General features: G+C 43.2%; 1 protein-coding gene across 6 annotated transcripts in view; it reads right to left on the bottom strand.

Annotated features, from left to right (window-relative positions):
- The window catches only part of HACL1 (2-hydroxyacyl-CoA lyase 1), a 37,426-nt gene that overhangs the window by 12,020 nt on the left and 1,662 nt on the right, over positions 1–23,744 (bottom strand). For 5 of the 6 annotated variants that reach the window (XM_084858449.1, XM_084858452.1, XM_084858453.1 and 2 more), the window contains exons 2-8: positions 18,648–18,752; positions 12,912–12,952; positions 9,040–9,120; positions 7,980–8,052; positions 7,182–7,259; positions 5,800–5,894; positions 289–401 (exon numbers count right to left, since the gene is read on the bottom strand). In XM_084858449.1, the coding sequence (XP_084714575.1) occupies positions 289–401; positions 5,800–5,894; positions 7,182–7,259; positions 7,980–8,052; positions 9,040–9,120; positions 12,912–12,952; positions 18,648–18,752 (586 nt within the window). The remainder of the gene's footprint in view (positions 1–288; positions 402–5,799; positions 5,895–7,181; positions 7,260–7,979; positions 8,053–9,039; positions 9,121–12,911; positions 12,953–18,647; positions 18,753–23,744) is intronic. The other variant, XM_084858455.1, reaches the window with a different exon arrangement.

The raw sequence follows: 23,744 nt of genomic DNA, 5'->3' as shown, positions 1-23,744 counted from the left end.
GGGGAATTTAATTTGATGACAGGTAACAATCGAAAGTCAGGTTTAGGTGGTATTTTTCTTCTAGTAAATCCATTTTCAATTTCCAGTTAACTCTACATATGGGACAGTTTAGAAAAGGCTGATATATTTTTCTCAGGATCCCATAACCTACCCCCTCAGCAGGATTTTAACTCCATTTAAAAAAACAAACAAACACAGCTTACTTTCTGAATAGCCTAAACAGGAAGTCAATGAAAGGAAACACTCTACTGTGACCTGTAGTCAGCATCAGCATTGAAAGAGGATTACCTTTGCCAATAATTAGGAGAGGTTTCCTGGAATGTGCAATGAATGAAGCTGCTTTAGAAACTGCCATCTCTTCAGCCATGCTGATGGGAGGTACAGGACAGCACCCCACGTATCTGGAAGGTAGGAAAAAAAAAACCATCATCTTCCAAAAGAAATGGGATAAGCAGTTGAATAGAACAGTCACTTTTCTTCTTATTTTAAACCAGAAAAGCCCATTCTAATTTGTGTATTACTTCAAGGTGTAGCAATGAGCAAACATGTTCTACTAATGGACACTTGAAACAGTGCCACCAAAGCATATAATCCTGTAAAGAAAAAAATATCAGCTGGCAAAAGAAATGACAGTATTTCATTATATATACGTTACTTAACACTTACCCAGTAATAAGTGACTATTAATCTACCGCTAGCAATTTGACAACAAATGGTACACCAAGACAAACTGCACATTCTTCTTCCCAACGTGAGGGCAGGCACAGGCAGAATGGCACCAGCAGGCACCACCTCTGTTTCTTCATAAACCAATTTCTTTCAAATGGTTAGAACACAGGATTTTGACTTGATTTTGTTTTTTGTTCAAACTCATTCAAAAATAACTTCCCACAATGTTCTTATCATAGAATCATAGAATAGTAGGGTTGGAAGGGGCCTATAAGACCATTGAGTCCAACCCCCCACTCAATGAAGGGATCAAAGAGCTTCATCACATGGAGCTCTTATCCTGAGATTGAGATTGCTCCTTCACAGATGTTTGCAGGCTCTTTCATGATGCCATGACACTGCTGTGACCCTCCTGCACTAAATGCCCTTTGTTCCGTTTTTAAATAGATGGCAGATAATGAGCTATCAGATTACCCCACTTGTGTTCCACTTCAGTTTCCTCTGTGAAAAGACTTAAAGCGGCAAGGAGAGTAGCGAGATCAATGAAAGATAATGGAAGACTCAGATACAGGGAGAAGGAGGGCGGGGGAAAGGAAGCGCATGTAAAGGGAGTCAGTGGTGATCCTGCATTTAAAATGGAAGCAGAAAACCCTGTTTTAAATGCAGGATTTTAGGCTGGTGTAGAGATGCCCCAAGTCAAAGCATCCCAGACAAGTGGCTGTCCAGCTTCATCTTGAATGCCTCCAGTGTGGAAGAGCCTACCTCCCCACTAGGTAATTGGTTCCATTGTCGTATTGCTCTAACAGTCAGGACGTTTTTCCTGATGTTCAGTCAGAATCTGGCTTCCTGTACCTTGAGCCCATTATTCCATCTCCTGCATTCTGGGATGATCAAGAAGAGATCCTGGCTTTCCTCTCTGTGACAACCTTTCAAGTACTTGACGAGCGCTATCATATCTCCCCCTTTCATGGATCACTGCCTTGTTGTGGCGAAGGGGCTTGCGTAACTCAGTGAAGCCATAAGCTATGCCGTGCAGGGCCACCCAAGACGGACAGGTCATGGCGAGGAGTTCTGACAAAATGTGGTCCACTGGAGAAGGAAATGGCAACCCATTCCAGGATTCTTGCCAAGAAAACCCCATGGAACGTATCACACGGCTGAAAGATATGACGCCGGAAGATGAGCCCCTCAGGTTGGAAGGTGTCCAATATACTACAGGGGAAGAGCAGAGGGAATTTCCAAGTAGCACCAGAAAGAGTGAAGCAGCTGGACCAAAGCCAGAAGGACACTCAGCTGTGGATGTGTCTGGTGGTGAAAAGAAAATGCGATGCTGTAAAGAACAATATTGTTTGGGAACCTGGAATGTAAGATCAATGAATCGAGATAAGCTGGAGGTGGTCAAACATGAGATGGCAAGACTGAACATCGACATCTTGGGAATCAGTGAACTAAAAAGGACAAGCATGGGCAAATTTAATTCAGGTGACCATTATATCTACTATTGTGGGCAAGAATCCCTTAGAAGAAATGGAGTAGCACTCATAGTCAATAAAAGGGTGGGAAAAGCAGTACTGGGGTACAATCTCAAAAACGACAGAATGATCTCAGTACGAATCCAAGGCAAATCATTCAACATCACAGTAATTCAAGTCTATGCCCCAACCACTGAGGTCAAAGAAGCTGAGGTTGATCGGTTCTATGAAGACCTGCAACACCTTCTAGAACTAACACCAAAAAAAGATGTCCTCTTCATCATAGGGGATTGGAATGCTAAAGTAGGAAGTCAAGAAATCACCGGGATAACAGGCAAGCATGGCCTTGGTGTACAAAATGAAGCAGGACAAAGGCTAATAGAGTTTTGCCAAGAGAACATGCTGATCATAGCAAACACTCTTTTCCAACAGCACAAGAGGCGACTCTACACATGGACATCACCAGATGGTCAATATAAAAATCAGATTGATTATGTACGTTGCAGCCAGAGATGGAGAAGCTCTATACAGTCAGTAAAAACAAGACCTGGAGCTGACTGTGGCTCAGATCATGAGCTGCTTCTTGCAAAATTTTGGCTTAAATTGAAGAACGTAGGGAAAACCACTAAACCATTCAGGTATGACCTAAAACATATCCCTTATGAATACACAGTGGAGGTGAGGAATAGATTTCAGGGATTAGACCTGATAGACAGAATGCCTGAGGAACTATGGATGGAGGTCCGTAACATTGTTCAGGAGGCAGCAACTCAATCCATCCCAAAGAAAAAGAAATGCAAGAAAGCCAAGTGGCTGTCTGATGAGGCTTTACAAGTAGCTGAGGAAAGAAGGGAAGTGAAAAGCAAAGGAGAAAGGGGAAGATATATCCAACTGAATGCAGAGTTCCAGAGAATAGCAAGGAGGGACAAGAAGGCCTTCTTAAATGAACAACGCAAAGAAATGGAGGAAAACAATAGAATGGAAAAGACTAGAGATCTTTTCAAGAAAATCGGAGATCTCAAGGGAACATTTTGTGCAAAGATGGGCATGATAAAGGACCAAGAAGGCAGGGACCTAACAGAAGCAGATGAGATTAAGAAGAGGTGGAAAGAATACACAGAAGACGTATACAGGAAAGATCTTAATGTACCTGATAGCCATGATAGTGTGGTCACTGAACTTGAGCCGGACATCCTCGAGAGTGAAGTCAAGTGGGCCTTAGGAAGCATTACTAACAACAAAGCTAGCGGAGATGACAGCATTCCAGCTGAGCTATTTAAGATCCTAAAAGATGATGCTGTTAAAGTGCTGCATTCAATATGCCAACAAATTTGGAACATTAGAGTGGCCACAAGACTGGAAAAGCTCAGTTTACATTCCAATTCCAAAGAAGGGCAATGCCAAAGAGTGTTCAAACTACTGCACAATTGCGCTCATTTCACATGCCAGCAAGGTTATGTTCAAAATCCTACAAGCTAGGCTTCAGCAGCATGTGAACCGAGAACTACCGGAAGTACAAGCTGGGGTCCGAATTGGCAGAGGAACTAGAGATCAAATCGCCAACATTTGCTGGATCATGGAGAAAGCAAGAGAATTCCAGAAAAATTTCTATTTCTGCTTCATTGACTACGCTAAAGCCTTTGATTGTATGGATCACAACAAACTGTGGCAAATTCTTAAAGAGATGGGAGTACCAGACCACCTTACCTGTCTCCTGAGAAACCTGTACGGGGGTCAAGAAGCAACAGTAAGAACCGGACATGGAACAACTGACTGGTTCCAAATTGGGAAAGGAGTATGACAAGGCTGTATATTGTCACCCTGCTTATTTAATTTATATGCAGAGTACATCATGAGAAACACCGGGTTGGATGAATCACAGGTCGGAATTAAGATTGCCGGGAGAATTATCAACAACCTCAGATACGCAGAAGATACCACCCTAATGGCAGAAAGCGAAGAGGATCTAAAGAGCCTCTTGTTGAGGGTGAAAGTGGAGAGTGCAAAAGCTGGTTTGAAATTCAACATTAAAAAAACTAAGATCATAGCATCTGGCCCCATCCCTTCCTGGCATATAGAAGGGGAAGAAATGGAAGCAGTAACAGATTTTATTTTCTTGGGCTCCAAGATCACCGCAGGTGGTGACTGTAGCCATGAAATTAAAAGACGCTTGCTCCTTGGGAGGACACCTATGGCAAACCGAGACAGCATGGTAATTAGCAGAGACATCACCTTGCCGACAAAGGTCCGCATAATCATAGCGATGCTTTTCCCAGTAGTAACGTATGGCTGTGAGAGCTGGACTATAAGGAAGGCTGAGCGCTGAAGAATTTATGCTTTCGAACTGTGGTGTTGGAGAAGACTCTTACAAGTCCCCTGGACTGCAAGGAGGTCAAATCAGTCAGTCCTGAAGGAAATCAACCCTGCTCATTGGAAGGACAGATACTGAAGCGCAAATATTTTGGCCACCAAATGCGAAGAGAAAAGTCACTGGAAAAGTCACTGATGCTGGGAAAGATTGAAGGCAAACGGAGAAGGGGATGGCAGAGGATGAAATGGCTAGATAGCATCACCGATGCAATGAATATGAACTTGAGCACACTCGGAGAGAGAGTGGAGGACAGGAAGGCCTGGTGTGCTATGGTCCATGGGGTCATGAAGAGTCAGACATGACTTAACGACTGAACAACAACAATCATATCTCCCCTCAGTCATCTCTTCTCAAGGCTAAACATGCCCAATTCTTTCAGTCTCTCTTCATAGGGCTTTGTTTCCAGTCCCCTGATCATCTTTGTTGCCCTCCTCTGAACCATCTCCAGTTTGTCTGCATCCTTCTTAAAGTGTGGTGCCCAGAAGTGGACACAGTACTCCAGATGAGGCCTAACCAGTGCTGAGTAGAGGGGAACTAGTATTTCACAGGACTACTTAGCTTACTTCTGTCAAAGGCAAGCAAGGATTATGTCCTTTCCCAATTATTCCTCAAGAAACAAAATCAAAAGAGCTGCAAGTAATGACTCTGAATGGCCTTCAGAGCCTCTGTGCCATCCCCCCTTCCCATCACAGCCCCTAATGCCTCCTTCCCCACTAAAACATGCTCAGAAAAGTCAGGGAAAGTTCCACAACAGCTTTCAATGCAGCACTAGGAACTGCAGTTGGAAAGGGAAATCCGAAGAATCCTATTGGATGTGCCTGGGTATGTGCATAGGTTTGGGAGATCCTGTAGGCTCACCCAAAATCCATTAATCTATCTTGTTTGAGCACCATTAAGCTGAAGCCCATTTAGACTGTGGTTCTTAGGTATGGGCTTGAGCCTCTGCTAGAACTGAAAACTAGTCCCAATCATAGTGAGCTCAGTTTTTCCATCTCTCATTCTAGATGGAGTTCCCTTATGAAAAGCATCTTAATTAGCCATTTACAAATGATAAGCTGGAATTCATTGGGTTGGACACTTCCCAGTTTGTCACTGGGCAAATCGTGTTGAGGGGACACAAACCTCTTTGGTGCCTCTCATTACGAGGATTTTGTTTTGTTTTGTTCAGTTTGGAAAGTCCAGCCTTTCTTTTATTAGTAACGCAATCCAGAAATGGGCCCAAACACAGTCAAAATTCCAGCAGAGGATCCCCTTAAAAAAGTGTGCATCCTAATAATAAGCACTCACGTGACAGAGCTCTCGTTAACCTGCAGATTTACAAAGTCCCCAGGTATGTCAATATAACAGGCACCTGGACGACCGTAGATACTGTTTCTGACAGCCTAAATAGATTGGAGAAAGTAGAAGATAAAACACACCGCAATAATCACACATACGACTTAAAGGGCCGTATCGAACAACACGCTTGCCAATTCCTGCCAATTCCGTTGTGCAAGCGGGACCCACCGCTTACACAACAGAGATTTAGCGCTCCCTAGAGGAAGCCCCGAAATGAGCAGAAATGCTAGTTTCTGGATCAGGACAAGTCGGCACAGCTCCCTTATGGAAGCTCTGCTGACCTGCCCCATTCTAGAACCGAGCATTTCTGGCTGTTTCAGATTGCCTCGGAAAGTCCTAAATCACCAATAGAATTGGGGAGTTTAAAAGAATCGACAGGGGCGTAAGTGTCCTGTTGCAAACTGTCTAAATATAACTCAGACACCAGGTTTTATAAACCAAATATGTCAAATATGAAATTTAAAAAGGCATTATCCAGTTTGCTGTAGAACAGAAATGCTGCTGGTTTCAGCTTGCAGCCATCTGTAACCAGTGTCTATTTAACTATACCATCAGTGGTTACATCTGGAGTTCTTAAGTCAAGATCTCCTGCTGATTGCCTATTTTAAGTAGCATGAGTAGTCATGCTATTTCAGTTCTTCAGTTGCTTTGGATTCTATTTGTTCCAGCCACAGGCTAAAGGCTGAGCCAACACTTTTTGATTAAAGTCTGTATGGCTCAAAGAGTGCGTCAGTAGTAGTGTGAAACTTTACACAACCAATTCCTGGAAGGTTAAGAAATGAAATGTGTCAACAAGAAAAATAAATCTGCAAGACTACTTCAGTTATATTTCACAAGGGAATGACTGGAAGGACAGGGTGTCATTAAGCATTCCATGTCTGGCTTGGATAAAACTTTTTTCCAGGCATAATGCAGCTTTCACAGAGCTAAAAGAAATAGACTTACATTCTTCAGGGCAGCTTTTATAACAGTATTTCCACTATTACGCTGCAATCATACATGGGATTAAGTCCCATTACACTCGAACAAGGTTTACTTTGAGTAGACATGTGAAGGAGCGCACTGTTAATCACATATGTAAAAGAATACAGATGTAAAATATTGTAATGTATATATTGGCTATTTTCAAATATATTGGCTCTTTTCTACATTTATAGGCTGATCCTACAACTCCCTGCTCTAGTACAAATAAGAGGAGGTGCACAACTCATTTATGCAACACCAACCACCGTATTATATATACTGTGCTGTAGCCATACATACACACAGCCATACTCACACACAACTGAATGTTCAGGAGAAAGTATCACCATTTTTGAACTGTTTTGTACCTTCTCAATAACAGCAGGGATTGCTTCTAGACTGCTTGGCCGGGCAGCAAATTTGCTGTACAGCCGACAGGCTTCAACCTGGAATCAAGCAAAGAAACAACCCCACTAAAAACCACGTTTCTCCCTCTTTTCTCTAAATAGTCATAGGGTGAGTTTACAAGGGAGGAGAGCTCTGCTGCTGGATCAGCCCAGACATCCATCTGGCCAGCATCATGCTTCCCACAGCGGCCAAAGACATGCCTTTGGGAAGCCCACCATCCGGGCATGAAAGCAACTGCTCTCTCCTGCTTTTGCTCCACAGCAAATAATATTCAGTGGCACACTGCCTCTGAACATGGAGGTTCTATCTGTGACTAATAGATATCGTAACTATTTCATTTATTTAAATGTATTTCTAGGCTGCCTTTAATAGAGGCAGCATACCATATAGAAGAGGTACAATAAAAATTCAATAAATACATATTCAATAAAAATTCCATAAAAACAGTGAGTATCAATTAAAAAAGTCAATAAAAAAAGATTTTACCATTAAAAACCAGCAGCCCAAGAGACTATGGGAAGGCCAGCAAAAACAGGTGAGTCTTCAGAGCTTTCCTGAAGACCTGCAAAGAACAGGCCTGACAAACCCTTGATGGAAGTTGATTCCAGAGGTGTGGGGCCACCACCAAGAAGGATCTGTCTCTTGTACTCACCAGCCAAACTTCATATGGTGGTGGGCATGTGAGAACACAGTTGTGTACCCTGTCCTAAAGTATTACCCCAAAACGTTAATGGGAAAGGAATGGCATAGCTGTGTACCTGTGGAAATTCTTGGAAGGCTCCCATTGTTTCCTGATTTCTGTCAGAGGAACCTCCAATAACAATCAAAGGCCTGAAGGAAAAGAACACCACAAGTTTCATTTCCTAAAATCAAGGTGCTGAACATATTTTCACCCTGATCCTGAAAGGGCAATATGTGCAAGCAAAAGTGGGTAAAACTCCCGTCTCTAGCACCCAGGGCTGCCTATGCAGTGGTCCATGCTGGTTGGGTCTAGGCATCCCCTCAGAAATGGTCAGTTTTGACAGCACTCATTGGCTGGGTGTGTGTGCAAGCTGAATTTAGGCCTCCCTTTTTGAACAGGCCAATAGCACTGTCAAAGCTAATTACCTCAGTAAGTACTGCTGTGTAGGAGGAACTATGAATCAGGACCATTATCATTCTGGGCCCAGTCTTACTAAGTGTCTCATAATTTGTCCTTGGCAAATTCCATCAATTCAAACAGGAGAAGGAGATAGCAAGACTCATACAGATTTATTTTAATTACCATAACACCACTGTTCAAGATTCGCTAAAACAGAGGCAGGATAGATACGTTTTAAAATAAAAGCACAATTAGGTGATATCAGTGAATAAATATTGAATTGGTTTAAAAATTAGGGGTTTTCACCTTCCTCTTTAAGATCAGATAAACTGGATGTCTCTTACCCCATCAGATCATATGATACCAATAGCATTATCATGTCCTTAATGGGCACTGAATTCAGAGGATAAGGTGGTGCTTAAAACCAAGTTACATGAAAAAACATAGCTGATGTGACTCAGCTGGTAGATTTCCTACTGTGCAGAGCTCTTTTCCTTTATGGCAATGAACTTGAACATAGCATGAAAAACCTGAAGTCTATGGATAAGTCAATATTTGTATCCTGTCCTAGCCCAAAGGCCCATCTACCTAAAACTGAACGAAGACTGAAAACTGAAAACAGAAAAAGGAAAATGAAAAATGAAAAGTATGACAGTGTATCTGATTTTCATGACAAATGACCTATGTAACTTAGGTCAATATTCAGAATTGTTACGAGAAAACAATAGGTTCATTACCAGCAATTCACGTTTGCATTTGCCATTCCAGCTAGAGCATGTACAAGACCAGGACCAGAAACTACAAGGCAAACACCAGGCCTAGAGATGAAAACAAACAAACAAACAAACAAAGCATATAAAATGTATGCAATAGAAACATAAATTAAGGGGAAGAAACCCCAAATAATTCCAGGTGCATCATGTGCAAACACTGTTACATAATGTCATGTTGAAGAATTAATTTGGAAGACGAGAGGCAGGGGACACATTTTTATTTATTGATTTGAAGGATTTTTACCCCTATTTTTATTTTTTGGACCTAGACCATGTAAAGCTTTAAAGGTGAGAACCAGCACTTTATATTTTGCTCAGAAACAAATTGGGAGCCAGTGTAAAGATTTTAAAACCAGTGTAATATGGTCTCCACGGGATGTCCCAGACCCCAGCCTGTCTGCCATATTTTGTACTAGTTGAAGTTTCCGAACTAAATATAAAGGCAGCCCCAAGTACAGCGCATTGCAGAAATCAAGCCTAGAGGTCACCAGTGCGTGCACCACCATTACCAGGTCCTTATGTTCAAGGATTGGGCATAGCTGGCATAACAGCCAAAGTTGATAACAGGCACTTCTCACCGTTGCCTCCACCTGGAGTGCCAGCGGAAGGGTTGGGTCAAGAAGCACACCCAAACTACGAACTTGCTCCTTCAGGGGGAGTGCAACCCCATCCAGAACTGGTTGACATACCTCAATATCTGAATTAGGACCCTTCACGATGACCACCTCTGTCTTGCCTGAATTCATCTTCAGCTTGTTCTCCCTCATCTCCCTATAATCCAACCCATTACCGACTTCAGGCAGTCATTTAGACAGTTATACCTTCCTTGGATTGCGAAGAGAAAACTCTCTGGAAAAGACCCTGATGCTGGGAAAGACTGAGGGCAAAAGGAGAAGGGGAAGGCAGAGGATGAGATGGCTAGATAGCATCACCGATGCAATGAATATGAACTTGAGCACACTCCGGGAGAGAGCGCAGGACAGGAAGGCCTGGCGTGCTATGGTCCATGGGGTCACAAAGAGTCGGACACGACTGAACGACTGAACAACAACAACCTTCCTTGGATAAAGATGTTAAGGAGAAACAGATTTGGGTGTCATCAGCATACTGATAACACTCAGCCCCAAACCTCCCAGGTGATCTCTCCCAGCGATTTCATGTAGATATTGAACAGCATTGGGAATAGAACAGAGCCCTGAGGGGCTCCACATAATAGTTCCTTTTTTGAGGAACAACTATCCCCAAGAGACACCATCTGGAACTGTCCTGAGAGAAAAGAGCAGAACCACTGCAGAGCAGTGCCCCCAACCCCCAACTCCCTCAGGCGATCCAGAAGGATACGATGGTTGATGGTATCGAATGCCGCTGAGATATCCAAAAGAATCAACAGGGATGCATTCTCCCTATCAATTCCCAGGCGAAGATCATCCACCAAGGTGACCATGGCAGTCTCAACTCCGTATCCTGCTCTGAAGCCGGTTTGAAATGGGTCCAGATAATCAGTTTCATCCAAGGTAATCAGTTTCATCCAAGACTGCTTGGAGTTGAATGGACACCGCCTTCTCGATTACCTTGTCCCCAAATGGTAAATTACTTACTGGCCTATAATTATTGAAGCCTAGGTGGTCAAAGGAAGGCTTCTTCAGACACGGTCTAACATTTGCTTCTTTCAGACACGATGGAAAATTACCTTCCCTTAGGGAGGCATTAATAATATTCAGCAAAAATTGCTTTACCATTGCTTGGACGACAAGCCAGGATGGGCAGGGATCGAGAGGGCAAGTTGTCCTTTTGACCAAACCAAGCAGCTTGTCCACATCATCAGGAGTCACAAGCTGAAAATGATCCAGTTTAATCATGCAAGCAGAGTTGCTGGTTTCTGTCCCCATGACAGCATCCAAGTTGGCTTGTATCCGAGATATTTTAAAAACTCATTAAAGGCATCACAACAAGCTACTGAAGGCTCTAAGACTAGATTCAGGGGCCGGGGGGGGGGGGGCTGACTCAGCTCCCTAGCCACCTTGAACAGCTCAGCTGGGTGTCAGTTTGTGGACATGATACATGTAGAGTAGAAAACTCTCTTTGCTGCACATATCGCCACCTCATAGGTCTTCAAATGAACCCTATGACTTGTCTTGTCGGATTCAAGTTGAGTTTTCTGCCATCAGTACTCTAATTGTCGTCCTTGCTGCTTCAGCTCCCTCAGCCATTCTGTAAATCATGGAGCTTGTTTGGAAGTGGATAAGAGATGATGTCTAGGAGTGACTGTTTCAATAACCCTGGTCAGATCTTCATTTCACATAGAGCCCAGGGACTCTAAAGAAACCAAGTCCAAGAAACCCCCAAGGCATTTTGGAATCACAATGGATCCATCAGCCTTCAGGGATGGACCATCTAAATTGGTCCTCCACCCCTGTGGAGGTGGGTAGTAGTCATGATACCAGCCCTGACCAGACAATGATCCATCCATGACAATGTGGAGACAGATAAAACCTCCACCCACAGATCATTCTCCTAATTGGAGCATGTAACCAGGTTCATGTGTCGGCCCCTTGACTACCTGGGACAGGCCCATGGCTATCACGGTCACCATGAACTCCTGAGCTGCACCTGGCAAGCTGGACTAAAAGCCTGGGCAACTCCAACACCAGCTCTGAGACCAGCTCTGTGAGCTCAATTAGGGACTCTGTTAGGCAGTGGGGTGGCCGGTACACTAACAGAATCCCCAATCTGTCCCAAGTCCTGAGGCTGAGGAATACACACTCGATGTGAGCCAGTTCCTTCACAGTGAGTCTGGTCAGGAGATGTTATCTTTGTGGACCACTGCTATGCCGCCTCCTCATTTCCTTCTCCTTACCTGATCTACCACGGAGTACCCAACTGGGAGAAGCTGTGTCCATACAGGCCTGCTTATCTCCCCCAGCCAAGTCTCCGTGATGCATACCAGGTCAGCCTTTTCATCCAAGATTAAATCATGGATGGTTTTGATCTTATTCCAGACTGACCTGGCATTGCAAAGGAGCAGGCAAAGATTCTGCAGGTGACTTGGCCCGCTCCCCAAGGTACCTGGGCTGACACGGCAACCAGAGGGCTGGATAGGTGGAAGATATCTGCCCTCCCTTCTCCAATGGGTTTTTGCTCTGCCAGCACCGTATCTCCCCATGCCTCCCACCACTGTGATTGCCTCCCCTATACACATAATGCTGACTTTGTCTCAGAAAAGACATCAAGTGCAGGGGCATTCAGCAGAATAAAGCACAGTCAAGTCCAACATCCCATCTCTCACCTGGAATGCACACCTAACACTCCCCTCCCATCTCTCACCTGGGGCGGGGCACAATTCAATACCAGCAGACACTCACCCTAGGGTATAAAATCACTTCCCTCTCAACGTCAATATTTAACCCATAAAATAATAAGGAGCCTAGCTGGAAAAGCAAACAAAACACATTCAAAGCCCCCGCTCCCAAACAACCCCCCAAATCCCCTCTTCATTCCTCACAAGGGGAAGAGAAAGAAGGGAAAAACAGAGAGGAGAGAGAAAAACCAAGGGATATGGCCCTTGCCCTTGCTGCATCCCGAAGTGGCTCCCCCAAAGGGGTGACCCCCCCTTTGGGGATGCCACCACCCATGTTGGCTTCCCTTAAGTCCAGGCTTCCTAGAGGGGCAGCCAATGGCTGGATGCCAGTCACTCCCCAGGGAACCGGGTCCTCAGCTGTTTAAGGGAGCCGGAAATAATGGGCCCTTCATTAATAATAATAGTTATTATAATAAAGACAGAACACAGATTTCTTTTGCTCCTCAGCCAACTATTGGCTCTGAAGCATGCATCTTACCTGCCTGTCAGATACCCAATAGCAGAGGCTGCATAAGAGGCCTGTTGAAAATGAAATAAATATTTATTAATAAGCAGCTGAATGGGATTTATGTAGCTGTAACAAAATGTTAGTCTTAGATACCCCCACCTTGTAGACAAAAGGACTTCCTATAGATAGAGCTCCACTGAAGTGAATGGGCTATTCTCCATACACAGAAACTAGGCACTGGGATGGACACTGTGCTCAGGCCAACAGGATTCCATACAGAAAATATTTCCTGCTTTACAGGCAACAGTCCTGTGTGTTAATTAAAAGGAAGAGGGAGAAAGATGCAAGGTATTATCTATTACTGCAGCCTTCCCCAATGGCTAAGCTGGCTGGAGGATGATGGGACTTGTAGTCCAACACATCTGGAGGGCAGTAAGTTGGAGAAGGCTGTATTACTAGCTCAAATTATACTGGTGTCATAGCATGCAAGTTCAACAGTGCAATCCCATACATACATGCCTACTCAGAAGTAAGCCCCACTGAGTTCAACGGGACTTACTCTCAGGTAAGTGACTATAGTATTGCAGCCTAAGAGCAGTAAAGTTCCCACACTAGTTTTCAAGTGTCCTACTTTCAGGGAACACTTTCACAGGTGTCTGACAAGGTGCTTTGTATGCTGCAAAGCATTATGGTCAAAGGGCCCACAAGCAAGCCTGTGAGCTCACCACTGGCAAGTGCAATTCTTTATTCTGGTGAGAGCTCCTATCCATCTCTCGAGCCTGGAGAAGGGTGGAGCTGTTCTTGATGTCTCTCTGAGGCGCAGTGTAATAGGGACATGTCACAACCCAACCTCCAAGCCCTCCCCCCAAGCTTATGTGGCATCAAGGCAAGACCTTGACAGAAGGCCAGGGTCAGTGGAAACCCGTTTCTGGGACTTATTAGAGCAGAGGTCAGAATCTCAGGCCCATCTGGGATCCCAATCCTGCCCTCCGGAGTCCTCCAGAAGGCCATGCCCCCTTGCCCTGGCCCCACTCCCTTTCCCCCAACCACCAATAGTTTGGTGGCTTCCAGGCTCCTATCCAGTTTTATCCCCTTCTAAAAGGTCAGAATGGCTCTTCCAAGGCTTAGTTAATGGCAGTAAGTGCTTTACGCTAAAATCGGTATTTGAGATGTTTTGGCCTCACCCCTTTTGCTTTTGGCCCCGCCCACCACTGGAATACAGCCCCCAACAGCTTCTCCAAAATGGGATTTGGCCCTCAGGCTGGAAGAGATCCAGCACCCCTGTGCTGAAGCATAGTTCACATGAGGTGCTAAGTAGGCCTCTTTGTCTCCCGCCTCCTTTTATAACTGAGAGTACAGCCTAGAACTAAACCAATGCTCCTCTGCAGTTGTGCATTATTACACATGAAGATCAGAAGTGCTGAGCAAGCAGTCTTTCAAGGAAGGTTGTCCGCCATTAATGAGAACCCCCTTATGAGCTACATGTGTTCCAGAGAACCCTGAATTTCATGGTTTGAAAGCCACAGTTCTACATCAACAGAAATCAGTCCAGTAAATGATATCACCTGACCTGCTTTGCATTCCTTATTCTATGGGCCCACCATGGCTATAAGCATTGATAAAGAAGAGAGAGGAGATATAAACAGCAAAGCAAGTTTAGCAAAGCAAACAAAAATGTTTGATGTGCAATTGTGCTGCATGATGCAAGGACACTTAGGATACTAACTGGCACATTTATAACCTACGATAGCTTAATTTTAGAAAACAAAACTCTGACAGTACTGCTGGTCCTGGGCAGTCCGTGAAAGAAATGGAGTGGCTGGCCAGATCCACTTGAGTGATTTAACTGATATCAACAACCTCCGCACAGGTGTGGTACAAGGCACAGCAGAAACAGACCCTCTGAAAGCAGGTCTCCCTTTTGCAGAAACTAGTACTCTGGATTTGGATAGGACAAGTCCTTGCATTGCTTGAACACGTGTTATGAAAGTACAGTAAATGGAAATCTTCATACATTTTGTTCAACCATAATTATGGATGGCTACTTTGGACTACTTGTAAGAATATTTTTCCACATATCACCAGGTGGCATTGGTGAAAAAAAGATAAGGAAATTAAGCAAAAGAGGAAACAGCATTACAGAAACTGCTTAAGTCAGCACTGTTGAGGTAAACCTGTACTACTTGGATTCCAGTGGGCAGTTTCTCAGCCTAGATTAGCCTTCCCCAACCTGGGGTCCTCCAGATGTGTTGGACCACAACTCCTATGCTGGCTGGAGATGTTGGGGCTTGTAGTCCAACACATCTGGATGGTGCCAGGTTGGGAAAGGCTGTTCTAGATTGTTAACTGAGGTAAACCTGGAATACGTGGCAACCTTCTCCAACCTGGTCCAGAAAATATTACACAAACAACTTCTTTCTTTAGCATTACCCTTGTTCTACAAGGGTTTTAAAGACAACCAATAATGGCAACAGATGAACTCAATGAGATTTTTTGTTACTACATATTCAGCTCTCCTATTTTGTTTGCATGCTGTTCTACAAGTAGTTCAAATTCGGCATAATCAAAGACTATGTACTGAATAATTAAATATACATATCAGATTGTGACCCAGGTCAGAGGAACAAAAGGCAGGTTACGAAAACAAGTCAAAACATGAACTGGGTGTATAGGGAGTGTTAACAATCTCTCTTTCTCACACTCTTGCTCTGCCTCAGCATCAGTTGTTGCATCAAGGATGCAGTTCAACTCTTGGAATTTTAAGCTATAATGACAAATAATTGTTCTTCCATTTATAACCTGGCTACATTTACGCAAGCGCTGCAGAGTTATTTATCACTGCTAACGATATTGCCACACTTAAGCGGTGGGAAAGACTGCATTGAAAACTGACTGGTGTAATTCTCTAAGGAAGCAATCTTTTGCATGTTTAGACAGGAAAAGGCTGGGAGTTGTAGGACTTTTTTCTGTCTATACATGCATAGGATTGCATCTTAAATTATTTAAGATGCTTTTAGGCTTTAAAAAAACTCTCCATTATTTCTATGCAATCTATTCAAAAAGGAGTACAGTTGTCCTCTGTCCCATCAGAAACTACTAGCTGAAGTACCATTTGTCATGGAGTCTCTATATGCCCTTGTAATTGTAAGCTTCCTTTTTGTAACCTCGGGGGCCTAGAATTTCTGTTAGGCTAGGCTCCTGTAGGGAGAGCTAGGATGGAGAGCTAATTTAGCAATGCTGTGAGGCAGAGTCACTGGTGCTGAGCTGGATATCTCCTATTCTACTACAAGAATCTATGCATTTTACAAACAATATCACAATTGATATAAGAGCTGACAACATTTAAAGCATATTCATTCAAATAGGTTAAAATGTTTTTTTGTTGACATACAAAGCCTTAAACGACTTGGGACCAGGATACCGAGCTGACTGTCTTCTCTAATATATACTCAGTTGATCACCAAGATCTTCTGAGGAGGCCTTATTGGTCACTTTGTGGCAAATGGAATATCATCAAGTAGCAATGCGTAAGCAGGCCTTCTCAGTGGTGGCACCCACCCTTTGGAACACTCTCCCACATGTGATTTGAGATGCAGAAATGGTGGCAAGCTTTAAATGCCTCTTGAAAATACACCCATTCACACAGGCTTTCCCTGACCTGTGAGGGACCACCCTGTTTTATTGTTATGATGATGTAAAGTTTTTAAATGTTCTTAATGTTCTTAATGTTCTTAATGCTTTTAATTATGTATTATTTTTATCTTGTTTCTGTATTGTTATGTTGTATTTTAATGTGAACTGCTTAGAGATTTTAATATATTAAGCAGTATAAAAGTACTATAAATAAAATAAAATAAAATAATGATTTGGGGAGAAGGATAAAATAGAATTTACTCCCCCCAAAATGTCTTACATATCAAAAAATCTACAGTTTTCCCCCTAGTGTGATACAGATATAGTTAACAAACAAGGACAAGAGCAGGAATGGTTAAATTGCTAGAATGGTAAGTCCAGAAAGCATAGATGTGAATAGTCAACATGGCACTCAGCGTAGGAGTAAAATCTTGAGGTACCTATTTAGAATAACATGATGGGTGAGAATGCAGTTTTTACATAAAATCTTTGATGAACAAAAGAGGAGAGAAAACGATTACTACTCAAAAACCAGAAGGCAATTTAATGTGACATGTGTTTCCATTCTCCTTCTGAAAAAAAAAACACATGGCAACGTACAAATGTTTAAAGATATCCAGAGTGGGCGTTTCATTAGCAAGTCTCTTTGTACCTCACAAGCAGGGTGCCATGGCAACAGCACATTATCAAATGAAGTGACAGGCTAAAGTAGCACACAAAACTTTGCAGGTACATGCAACCCTGTCAGAGCTGCCTTTGATTTCAAAGGTGAAGTGATGTGTTCATGATTTTTATTTAGACTTTTGTAACTGGACACAGATATGACAATTACACAGGAATTTTTTTTCAACTTCAGGCAAAAACTTCAGGGAAAAAAAGTTTTAGGGCCAAATTATATATGACATTATTTTCTTCCACTGGACAGATTTTCGCAGAATACCACAAAGGAGGAAAGAAGGGTTAAGAAGGGTAAAGGGTTAAGAAACATCCCTCCCATGCTGGTTTTGGTTGCACACTGCAACTTCCACAACTGCATTTTTCAAACAAAAATATTGGGGAAAGACTACATGTGTTCGGTTCTTATTTTCTGATTACGGAGGATAACCTTATATTGAGTCATTTGTGGATGTTGAATTCTTTTCGCTAGGGCCTCAGGAAAAAGTAACCTGCTGCTCCAACATTAGAGGTGCCTCAACTGAAAATCAAACCTGGGGCCATGTTCATGCAAAACTACACAACCCAATGCCAAGAGTTGTTCATGTGAGCTAGATAACATACTTTTATTAAGTGCTGCTAATGCTGACCTCTTAGATTAGGGGTGGGCAACTTGGGGCCCTCCAGATGCTTTGGCCTGCAACCTCCATCATCCCTAACCAACATAGCCAACGGTGAGGGGTCATGGTAGGCCAAAACATCTGGAGAGCCATAAGTTGCCCACCCGTGTCTTAGGGCTACTCAACTGCTATGAGGTAGCATGGCCGGCTCAAACAGATTTCACCATGTCTGCACATGGATACCTTAACAGCTTTCCCTGACCTGGTGCCCTCCAGAGGTGTTGGAGGGCATCCATCCATCATGCCTAGCCAAGCATGGTCGTGATGGGGGAAGGCTGCCTTAAAGAACAAGCTGAATGTGGCAAAAAGTCAGCTTCTCACAATGAAAATCTTTCCATCATGTTTCCTTCTCCCCTCCCACCAAACAGAGTTACAGATATTAAGGTTTTGCCCCCACTTCAACTCCATTTGCTATTGGTTTCTACAGCAGAAAGCAAATGCAGCTTTTCATACTAACAGACACCTTGCTAGGGTTTAGCTAAATGCAAGATTGCTGAATCAACAGCCTGCATGTCATGCCTCAAATTCAGAAGGTGGTACCCATAAGGCTTTTGGAGACATTGCCAGCTTCTTGGTTACAAAATAGCTGCTTAGAATTCATTTTAAAAAATCAAGAAGGCTAGATCTGTGCTGTTGGTCTCAGTGACAATTTTGAGGCAATGTGTGAAAGACGGCATTTGATCTGTAGGGAGTCAAGTCATCTGTGAGTAAAATGAAGTTTTAGGATAGAATTGTTACTGAGCAAACAGGAAGGATAATCATTTGCCCAGCAGATAAGCGGCAAAGCAAAGATACTTACAGCTTGTTCATTGCGCATTCCTATATATTTAATTCCACTTGCTTGAGCAGCGACTGCGACTTCTATCACAGGAATACCAACAATGCCAAACATGTACTCAATGTTCTGAAATAAATAGTATTTTTAAAAAAATTAGAATTGTCTTCACAAACTATTTATCTTCAATACATAGATCTGAAATGCTAACAATTTTTAAGGTCAACATTTCTAGGAGAAAACCTTTGAATGTTAGAGTTCTTTTAGATTTTAGAGTTGTTGAACTCATAGTGTCAACAAGCATGTAGGCAGAGGTGATGAACCAGCAGATATTCTCAAAAGCCTTTCGAAAATCCAAGTAAACAAACATCTTTCCTAAGCAAACTCAGCAGTTATGGGATAAGAGGAGAGACTCTCTTATGGATTGCTAACTGGTTAAAGTACAGAAAGCAGAGACAGTAGGAAGAAATTGATAGTTCTCATAATGGAGGGATGCAAACATTGGTATCCCCCAAAAATCGCTATTGGGAGCAGTGCTTTTTAATTTGTTCATAAATGATTTAGAGTTAGAGGTGAGTGCTGAGGTGGCCAAGTTTGCTGACGACACCAAATTATTTAGGTTGCTTAAAACAAAAAGGGAGAGTGAAGAGCTCCAAAAGGATTTCTCCAAACTGGAGAAATGAGCATTAAAATGGCAAATGGGTTTCAGTGTAAGCAAGCATAAACTGATGCTGTGAAAAAAGGCAAATTCTATGTTGGGGATAGGAACTGAGGGTAGGAACTGAGTAGGGTAGGAACTGAGAAGAAAACTGACAATATTATAGCACTTTTGTACAAATAGATACTTGGAATATTATGCACAGTTCTTACTAGTGCACCTCAAAATGGATATTGTAGAGTTGAGGAGCTGCAAAAAGGGCAACCAAAATGATCAAGGGGTTGCAGCAACCCATGTATGAGGAAAAGCTGCAAGGTTTTGAGGACCTTTATGTTAGAAAAAAGGTGAGGGAGGGAACAATCCTATGGCCACTAGACACTGTCTAGACAGCCATAGGATTTTTCGGTTTATGGGAATCAAGGCTTGAACCCTGGTTCTGAGCAGGGTTCCCAGAAACCATGCTCCCTGCTCCCTCCCCCTCATAGCTGGAGCGGTTCTTCCCTGTCCCTGCACTCAGAAACAGACCGTGGAGAGGGCAAAAAGGAGGCGTCCCAGGGGTAGGGAGGGAAGGAGACCGCGGAAGCCTCTTTACAAGGCTCCCTATATACCACGTGTCCTCCCCTGCTCTGAAGTCCACAGCTAGATGCACGAAATTGCGCATCTAGCTGAAAATGCAGGGTGGCTGAAGCACGGAGGAGAGGACCCCCTCCATGCTCCGGCTGCCCTGCATTGGATAGTCGCCAGCCTCCGAGTTCAAAGGCTGGCAACTATCTTCATAGGACTGCACCCTAAGCAGAGGGGGGTATGATACAGGTGTATAGAATTATGCATGATGTGGAGAAAGTGGATAGGGAGACACTTTTCTCCCTCTCTTATAATATTATGACTCATCCAATGAAACTGAATGGTGGAAGATTCAGGACAGATTAGAAGAAGTACGTCTTTACACAGCACATAGTCAAACTATGGAATTCGCTAACACAAGATGTAGTCATGATGGCTATATATTACCTGCAGTATCAGAGGCAGTTTGCCTCTGAATATCTGTTGCTAGAGAACATAAGTGGAAGGGTGCTATTGCACTCATATCCTGGTTGTGTGTTTCTCATAGGCTGGCCACTGTGGGAACAGAATGCTGGACGAGTTAGGCGTTTGGTCTGATTCAGCAGGGCTCTCCTTATGTTCTTAAAATGTGTAATATAGCTTATTATCAACACATGGATTTTCCTTGTATAAAATGTTTGTTCTTATGGGTGATCTCATAATCTTGGTTTACAATTCTGGTTTCTGGACAAAGTGGTTTGTGCAAACCATAGTTTGTCATGTTTGGATGCAGCTGAAAACTATGGTTTGCTGACAAACAGAAAATAAATGTAAAGATTATGATGGAGAGCACATGGGTAAAGGCTCAAGGATTGTTCATTTAAGGTTGAACAATGAATTGGTGTTATGCCTGAATGAATAACCCTTATGTAAGATAGACTGGTATGTACTGAACTTGTACGAAATATAGGAGTTTGCCAGTTTGTAATTTTTTGACTGTCACACTACCATCAAGCTGATCTGAATCACAGAGATGGAAGAAAAGGCCATATGAAGGAACCACGATCAACTATAGCCAATTCACTGAAAGTTGGGTATCTTATAGTTCCCTATAACCATCAATATAGAAAGTGGGATGGACTGAAGCAACATTTGTTCTGAGAGTTCATTAAGCAGCCCATACAAGATTTGCCCCCAAATTAAGAACAAAATGATATTGAAATTGAGAAGAATTGGCAACATTATTTTCTGCATTGTTCCTTTATTATGTCTTCTGAGTAACTTTTTTTATTTTTGATTCAGAAAATGTCAAGGCTTATTCACATGGTCAGTTTATGTGGAAGCAAAGAACCAGGTTATGACTCAACTTTTGGAAAATAAAGGACACCTGTGAAAATAGCAGTGATTACATTGAAACCCTGCACAATTTAAAATAAAGAGAACCCCTCAAGCTGTCTGATTCTCTGAGCCACTTCATTCATTACATAATTCCTACACAGAAATCTAGGACTCATGAAATCTGTGACATATGTTCCTTCTAGACATAGAAACACAGGAAGCTGCCTTATACCAGGTCAGATTATTGGTCTCTCTAGCCCAGTATTGTCTGCGCTGACTGGCAGCAGCTGTCCAGGATCTTAGGAGAGAGAGGTCTTTCCATTGCCTGTTACCTGATCCTTTTAACTGGCGATGTCAGGGATTTGAACTGGGACCTTCTGCCTACAGAGTAGGCGCCCTATCACTGAGCTCAGGCCCCTGCTTAACAACCTCCAGTATATCACCTTTCCCCTATATTGGGGTGGGGAACTAGAATGGGATGGGTGGGGCAGGCACTCACAGGCCTGACGGTGTCATTTGGCCCCCAGCTGAAGCACTGGCAGGAGACCCTACAACCAGTGCTTCAGTCTGGACCTGGTTTTGTTGTGTGCTGGCTTTCCATAGTCAGGGAAGCCCCATGTGCTGCAAAGCTGCTTTGCTTTCCCTGGCTGGGGAAAGCCTGCATGCAGAGAAGCCACCCTAACTTTGTTGCAGATAACTTCCTCCTATAGAAAGTAGAGAAGGAACTAGAGGATCGGCTATCCTTGACTTGATCCTAACCAACAGAGATGACTTAGTGGATAAAGTAGCAGTTACGGGAACTCTGGGGGAAAGTGACCATGTTATAATTGAGTTCTTGGTTCTAAAGGAAGCAAAGGCCAAGTGTAGCCAAATGCGTACCCTAGATTTTAGGAAAGCCAATTTTAATAAACTCAGAACAATGATCAGTAAGGTCCTATGGCAAGCGACTCTAATGAGAAAAGGAGTCCGAGATGGGCGGGAGTTTTTTAAAAAGGAAATTCTCAAGGCACAATTACAAACAATTCCAAAAAGAAAAAAAGGCGGAAGACAACAGAGAAGCCAATGTGGCTTCACAAAAGCTTAGAGATGACCTGAAAACAAAAAAGCACACATATTGGAAGTGGAAGGAAGGCCAAGCTACAAAGGAAGAGTACAGGCAGGTCACACAGAATTGCAGGGATGGCATCAGGAAGGCTAAAGCTGAGAATGAGCTGAGGTTAGCGAGGGATGCTAAAAGCAACAACAAGGCTTTCTTCAGATATGTGCATAGTAAAAGACAGAGGAAATAAATGGTGGTTCAGCTATTAAATAAAGATGGTAAAATGATAACAGATGACAAAGAAAAGGCAGAGGTGCTCAATTCCTACTTTGGCTCAGTCTTCTCCCAAAACAGGGTCTATGACCCCCCCTGGCAAAGGCGAAGTACAGGCTGAAGGAGAAGGATTGCAGCTTGAGATCGATAGGCATATGGTCAAGGAACACCTAATTACTTTGAATGAGTTCAAATCTCCAGGGCCAGATGAACTGCATCCTAGAGTAATAAAGGAACTGGCAGAAGAACTCTCAGAACCCCTGTCTAGGAGGAACCTGGGAACTACAGACCAATAAGTCTGACATCAATCCCTGGGAAAATTCTGGAGCAGATTATAAAGCAATCAATCTGTAAGCACCTTGAAAACAAGGCAGAGATTACTCGAAGCCAACATGGATTTGGCAAGAACAAATCCTGCCAGACAAATCTGATCTCATTTTTTGATCAGGTAACCTCCCTTGTGGGCTGTGGGAATGCTGTGGACATCATATACCTCGACTTCAGCAAAGCTTTCGACAAAGTGCCCCATGATATCCTGATTAGCAAACTAGCTAAAAGTGGGCAAGATGAAACAACAGTCAGGTGGATCCACAGTTGGCTACAGAATCGGACTCAAAGAGTGCTTATCAATAGGATCTTCTTAAACTGGGGAGAGGCAACGAGAGGGGTACCACAGGGCTCAGTCCTGGGCCCAGTGCTCTTCAACATTTTTATTAATGACGTGGAGGAGGAGGTGCAGAGAATGCGGATCAAATTTGCAGATGACACAAAACTGGGCAGGATAGCTAATACCCTGGAAGACAGAAACACAATTCAAAGTAATCTTGATAGACTGGAGCACTGGGCAGAAAACAACAGAATGACATTTAATAGGGATAAATGCCAAGTTCTGCACCTAGGAAAAAGAAACCAAATGCACAGTTACAAGTTGGGGATACGTGGCTCAACAACACTACAAGCGAGAAGGATCTTGGAATTGTTGTCGATCACAAGCTGAAGATGAGCCAACAATGTGATGTGGTGGCAAAAAAGGCAAATGTTATTTTGGGCTGCATTAATAGAAGCCTAGCTTCCAAATCCCGGGAAGTACTAGTTCCCCTCTACTCAGCACTGGTTAGGCCTCATCTGGTGTACTGTGTCCAGTTCTGGGCACCACACTTTAAGAAAGATGCAGACAAGCTGGAGAGGGTTCAGAGGAGGGCAACGAAGATGATCAGGGGACTGGAAACTAAGCCCTATGAAGAGAGACTGAAAGAACTGGGCATGTTTA

Source organism: Heloderma suspectum, chromosome 5, assembly GCF_057233095.1.
Source record: "Heloderma suspectum isolate Gila_16-S chromosome 5, 16-S_ref, whole genome shotgun sequence".
NCBI lineage: Eukaryota > Metazoa > Chordata > Lepidosauria > Squamata > Helodermatidae > Heloderma > Heloderma suspectum.
The sequence above is the reverse complement of the archived record's forward strand: the minus strand, read 5'-3'. Positions and strand labels throughout refer to the sequence as shown.